Raw genomic sequence first — 6309 nt, 5'->3', positions numbered from 1 at the left:
GGCCACACGTCAGGTGTCACAAATGACCATGATGTGCTGTGGCTCCGTACTAAATCGTCCATGGAGATTGGACCCTGGTCAGGCCGGAATTGTGTTTTTGTTCTGAATAGTACTCCAGGATAAAAATAACATAGCCAAATTCCTTGAAGCATTTTGGAAATTTAGGCTTCTTGCACAATATTTTGTTTTTGGGATACATACACTTGGTTACAAAATACTTATGTGGCATGCCTGTTGGGAAAGAATTCCATTTGTATTTCCTGCTTTTCCCTTTAAAGCACACAGAAACTGTCTACGGGAAAGCACCACGGCTTCTATGTGTTTTAAACGAACAGCTGTTGAATAATATGCAGGGATGTCCTTCGCAATAGATGGGGGGTTGGACTGAAGACCTGTCTGCGATAAGAGGAAGGGCTCTGCTTGTGGAACAGCCCTCCTTCCCCAACACCATTCAGCAGGGGCTCCTGACTCTCTGTGGAGCATTTTCAAGGAGCTGGAGGGGCTGCCCTGAGAAAGCGGGGATGGGGAAGTTCACTTTTGCCAGTGCAGTGGATCAAAGATAAATCTGGATAAATTCAAGGAAAAGCTATTCAGGGCTACTAGTCCTTATGACTATATCCTGCCTCCAGTATCAGAGGCAATGTTCCTAGGGAACATGGGCAGAAGTGTACTGTTGCAGTCATGTCCTGCTTGTCGGTTTGCTGCGGGTAACTGGTTGGTTCCTGTATGAACAGAATGCTGGACTCGATAGCCCTTTGATCTGATGTTGTGTGACTCTACTTAAGTTTTGGATCAAACCTGTTATGTGTGCACGTTTTGTAGTGGGTTATGTTGTAGGAGAAGCCCATCTGCAGAGGAAAAGTTTATATAAGCAACATATTTCTATTGTTTGTAAAGGAGAAGGATATATACATTGACATTGCCTCACTTCATGATGAGGACTAAAGCCGTATCTGTATCATCATCATCACGCTTCAAATTATTTTTGACAAAATCAAACTCATTTCCCCTTAGTCTTGAAAAATACTCAGCTGGAGATTGTTCTCCTTACTGAAGATAGAGTGATGTTCTAAATCCTGATATATTCAGGGCGTCTTGCTTTGCCATTACATAGCATTGCTCTATGACTGGGCTTTCAAATGAGTGTTTTCTCGGTTAGATATTTCTCCACTGTCATTCCTTCATGCATTTCCCAACAGTTGCTGCGAGTATGCAGGTGTACACATTCATATCCATGCATTCCCCCCGCCCCCGGGCCCCAGTCCTAGTTTGGAGATCACTGGGATTTTCTCTTCAGCACGGCATGACCACCCACATATATTTCAGATGTACTTTACATTCTGTGCTGCTGAAGAGATGACAGATGTATGATGAAAAAGTGAACTTGTAAGAAAGACACAGTAGGCTTGACTGATTAGTAACTGTTTATCATAATAAGCATTCATAGTAGCCTTGAAGTAAATGCAAATTTGAACGGTAACATTCCCCATTAAAATACTCTGCATTTTAATTTCATTCTCCTCTATGGCCAACCTCTTGACTAAAGAGAATAAGTGATTTGATCAAGTTTCTTGCTGATGTGCAACTCAGAACTTGGTGTACTCTTTCAGAATCAACTCCAGTTTATGACCAAGCAGAATGTTGCCCTTCACCTTCACCTTCCCAACCAGGAAAGCCTTCTGTGGTTTTATCTTGCCCAGAACAAGCTCCATGAAATCATGGTCAGAGAGAATGAACACAGTGTTGGCTGACTTGCGAGAAGCTCCACGGTAGACTTCACCAGAGCCAGTCTTCAGATCTAGAGTCCATTGTGCCACCGTCTTCCCTCCATTCATGATGTCCCACTGAAAGATGGCATTCACCTTTTTTACAAGCTGACTACCAACCTCTTTGACACGGCAGCCAATTTCTTGAAATATCAGGTCACTCTGAAGCTCAGTAGCTTTTGCTGAAGGACTTTTAGAAGATGACATGAGAGTCATGTACAAATCTGAGGCAGCAACCTCCTCAGATGTGTTGATTTTTGTCTGAAGACATGTTTTCTGTTTTTCCTTCCACATCTTCATTTGTCGGTCTTTGGAGAATTATGAATTGTTATCCAGACAGCAGAGAATGATTGTACATTCCAGATTTATCTCACTGTGGATGCAATAGATATGTGTGTTACCATACCTCCTTGAATGTCTGGCTTAGTGTTTTTGTTTCTTAAGCACAATTTATATTAATAAAATGAAGTGGGAATCATTGTTGGGTAGTCACATTGTGAAATCAGATGTGACAGCCAGTCAGCATTGAGTTTTAATTAATTTGCATGATGTGATATGATTGGTGAATATACTCTACAATGGTATTTTAAGGTTTCTTGTATTTAAAAATGTATGTCATGTTTTCTGTTGGGGTGGGCAACTTGTGTCCCTCCTAATGTTTCGGCCTGCAACTTCCATCATCCTTCATCACTGGTTAGGGCTGATGGGAGTTGTAAGCCAAGTTATCTGGAAGACCACACATTGCCCACCTGATTTATACACTTACTGATGGCTGCTTTAAGAACATATGAAGTGCCATGCTAGATCAGACTGAGGGTCCATTTAGTCCAGAACTCTGTTTACACAATGGCCAACCAGCTGTCGACCAGGGACCAACAAAGCAGGACATGGTGTAACTGCACCCTCCCACCCATGTTCCCCAGCAACTGGTGTATATAGGCTTACTGCCTCAGATACTGGAGGTAGCACATAGCCATTAGGACTACTAGCCATTGATAGCCTTCTCCTCCAGGAATTTATCCAACCTCCTTTTAAAGCCATCCAAATTGGCGGCCATCACTACAACTTGTGGTAGTGAATTCCATAATTTAACTATGTGCTGTATGAAGAAGTACTTCCTTTTATTTGTCCTGGATCTCCCGCCAATCAGCTTCATGGGATGACCCCAGGTTCTAGTATTTTGAGAGAGGGAGAAAAATGTCTCCCTATCCACATTCTGCACACCAGGCATAATTTTGTACACCTCTATCATGTCGCCCCATCAGCAAATTGTTGGAGAGGTTGTGGGGAAAAAGGAACGTATTTACATATGTGGTGGGAATGCATATCCATATTCCAACTGTATGTACAAAGATTATGGAAGATGGTGTTTCTTGAAATTGAAGAAATAGTGGGAATGAAAATAGAACAAACACCAAAAATTGCATTACTGTCACTATTTGAAGACTTAGAATGTGGAAAAGAAATTAAAGAATTGATATCGAGTTTGCTGACTGCAGCACGATTGATGGTAGCTAGGAACTGGAAGATTCAGGGGGAATATTCTATTGAAGAATGGTATAGAGAAGTTTGGGATATAGCTATTAATGATAAATTGACTTGTAATATTAAGTGGAGGAAAGGTATAATTAAAATAAATGAGTTTGAAGGAATTTGGAAACAGTTCCTAATATTTGTGTTTTCTAAGGGAAGTGGGAAACCGCCAGCGGAAGAAAGTATGAGATTTTGGAAGCAGGAATAGATCCCGAGGTGGGGGGGTGCACTTATATGTTAAGAATGATTATATTGTATGATAGGATAGGTTATAGATAATATTTACTCAATATATATGTATTCAACATTTATTCAAAATGTATGTAGTGTGTTGTTTCTTTTTGTAAGATGTTTTAATTTGTAAAAAAAAAATAAAAAAAATCATGTCGCCCCGTAGCCTCCTTTCCCCCCAGCTTTGTTAGCTTTCAGTGAATCAGCTGTTGCCTCTACTACCCCATGAAGCTATAGATGGGCGGACCTCTGTACTTTGGGATTTGCTGCCATGTCTAAATAATACACTTGAAAGTGCTGACAGTAATGTAAACAGAATGCCTGCAAGTCAGAGAGCCTATTTAAGAAAGGAGTTTCAAAAGCAGCTTACCATGCAGTACTGGGTGGGGGAGGGCACAATTCTGAAAAACAAGTCTCATGACTCAACTACTTTTATAAATTTTATGGAATGGACTTTTTTCCAGTGTGTGTAATGGATTGGTGGGGGTAGCTTTGCTGATCGAGGATGAGGGGGGAAAGACCATATTGGTCTTTGCCCATGAAAAACGAACAAGCAAGGTAGACAGAGGCATGTTCCCCTTCCACAGCGGGAGACTGCACTAAGGGTGGATGGCCCAGTCTATATGTAGTCAGTATAATTCCAGTGACTAATAGCCATTGATAGCTTTTGTCCCTTATGAATCCCATTAAAGCTGTTCAAGTTGGTGGCCATCACTGGTCTTGTGATAGCAAATTTCATAGTTCAAACTATGTCCTATGTCAGTACTTCCTTTTATCTGTCTTGAAACTCCAACCAGATTTATTGGATGACCTTGAATTATGAGAGACTATCCATTTTTTCCATACCACGCACAATTTCATACATGTCAGGGTTGGAAAATTTACCCTCAGAGGGGTAAGCCCTGGAAGAAGAAAAATTGCACTTTGGCACAGTCTGTGGATCCCTGATTTTCTACAGGTGTTACACATCAGTACTGGACTGTAAAATGTCAAGGATAAGGCAGGTGGCCTTCTGACTCATGTTAATTGAATAATTGGCTGATGAAACTGTGCACAATACTATGTATGAAATGTATATAAAGTTGTACAGATGTAATAGTGGTGTGGGTGAATGCTGGTCAGTGATGTTGTGTATGCTGGATGTATTTTGTACAGAAAACGTTATACACCTCAGTAAAATCTTTGCTGAAGAAAGCTTTACGTGTTGTGAGTATATTTCTTTCTGAGGGACGGCGCTCAGAAACCAAGCAGAAGAATCAAACACGGAAGCTGCTGTGTTGCTGCTTAATCTCTATGAAGTCAATTCCTGACACATCCTCCTACACCCACCATTCTTCTAAGTTAAAAAGCCCAAATATTGTAAACTTTCCTCATGGGGAGTTGCTCTAGTCCCTCGATCACTTTAGTTGCCCCTTTTCTATCTTGACAATACCCTTTTTGAGGTGTGGTGTCCAGAACTGAATAGCTCTGTGGTCACACTATAGATTTATATAGACATTATGATAGGGGCAGTTTTATTTTTGATTCCTTTCGTAATGATTGCCAAGATGGAATTACCTGTTTTTTACAGCAACCACCCACTGGGTGGGTGGTTGCTTTGTACGTTTTCATCAACCATAAAATGACATCAAAGCACATCAAAGTAAAAGGGTTGCAAAATGGCAGAGGATAGCTTTGCTGGTGTTCTCCAGAAACTCTAGTACAGTTGGTTGATCCAACGATATTGAAAGAGTGCAAGTCTACCTTACAGTTGGAATATGGATATGGCTTCCTTGGGTCACTTAAGAAATAAAACTTCGGGAGTTTGTAACTTCTGTGAACTTTGGACTGTTGCACGCATTACCTGGCAGGAAACCAGGTGTACACTCAACAACAAACTTCAACCAACTTGGTGCCTTGATGAGTGTACCTAGATGATACATATTTTCCAAACATGTATATCCCATTCAACTTTTTAGCTGTACATCTAAAAAACATAGTATTTGAAATATCACTTATTAACAATCTTGAGTTAAGTTCAAGTTCCAAGGGCATTCAAGTCTTCAGAATGTGATTTATTCAGATTTGTAACCTAACCTAACTCTGAAAGCTCAAGGCAGGTAACAATACATAAATTGGAATATATATAATTTGCAACACTGAATTAAAACACACACAACCACCTTAGAAACCAACTCCCAATACCACATACTTTTCTGTCCAATTAGCATGTAGGACAACCTAGCTGACTACAATAGGATTTTAAATGGCTGTTCTTTCCTTGATACCAGGCAGTCATGAGCCATATATAATAATATGAAAACATAGGATGGACTTGCACTTTGAATTATACTAAATTATATACTCCAACAGCAGATACCAGACTAGACAGCAGTTCCCTGGCTTTCCAAAACAACCACAGTTGTTTGCAATCTGCTGCCTCTGCTCTCTCTTTACACAATGCCTGATTGGTAAGGCCAGACTGCCTTTGCTGGCTCTGGCAGAAATGTCATCAGACACGCCATACAAGAGGAGAGTCACTAGCTCAAGGCCAAATAACACATTAAAAACAAACAAGGATAACTGTTGCAGAGAAAAGGCAGGTGGAAAGTGTGTGTTCAACTTTATCCTGTCAAATGCAAAAAAAGGAAGGAGGCTTTCAGTGACACTTGCACATACTTGCATGCAGTGTGCAATTTGGTCATCAGTGGCTAGTGTAACACATGACAGACTGAATACACCTCATGAAAGAAATGTGCCAAGAAGTATCTCTGCAAGCCTTTTTGGTAAGGCAGGATGT

At 40.6% G+C, this 6309-nt stretch overlaps 1 protein-coding gene across 1 annotated transcript; it reads right to left on the bottom strand.

Moving 5' to 3' along the window:
• Nucleotides 1-1490: 1490 nt before the first annotated feature.
• On the bottom strand, nucleotides 1491-2136 carry SCP2D1 (SCP2 sterol binding domain containing 1). The gene has a single exon (XM_063129709.1). The coding sequence runs from the start codon at nucleotides 2064-2066 to the stop codon at nucleotides 1587-1589; it is 480 nt and encodes a 159-aa protein (XP_062985779.1). The 5' UTR covers nucleotides 2067-2136; the 3' UTR covers nucleotides 1491-1586.
• Nucleotides 2137-6309: the final 4173 nt, after the last annotated feature.

Source organism: Elgaria multicarinata, chromosome 7, assembly GCF_023053635.1.
Source record: "Elgaria multicarinata webbii isolate HBS135686 ecotype San Diego chromosome 7, rElgMul1.1.pri, whole genome shotgun sequence".
NCBI classification, from domain to species: domain Eukaryota; kingdom Metazoa; phylum Chordata; class Lepidosauria; order Squamata; family Anguidae; genus Elgaria; species Elgaria multicarinata.
Note: the sequence above shows the minus strand (reverse complement) of the source record. Positions and strands in the feature narration are given on the sequence as shown.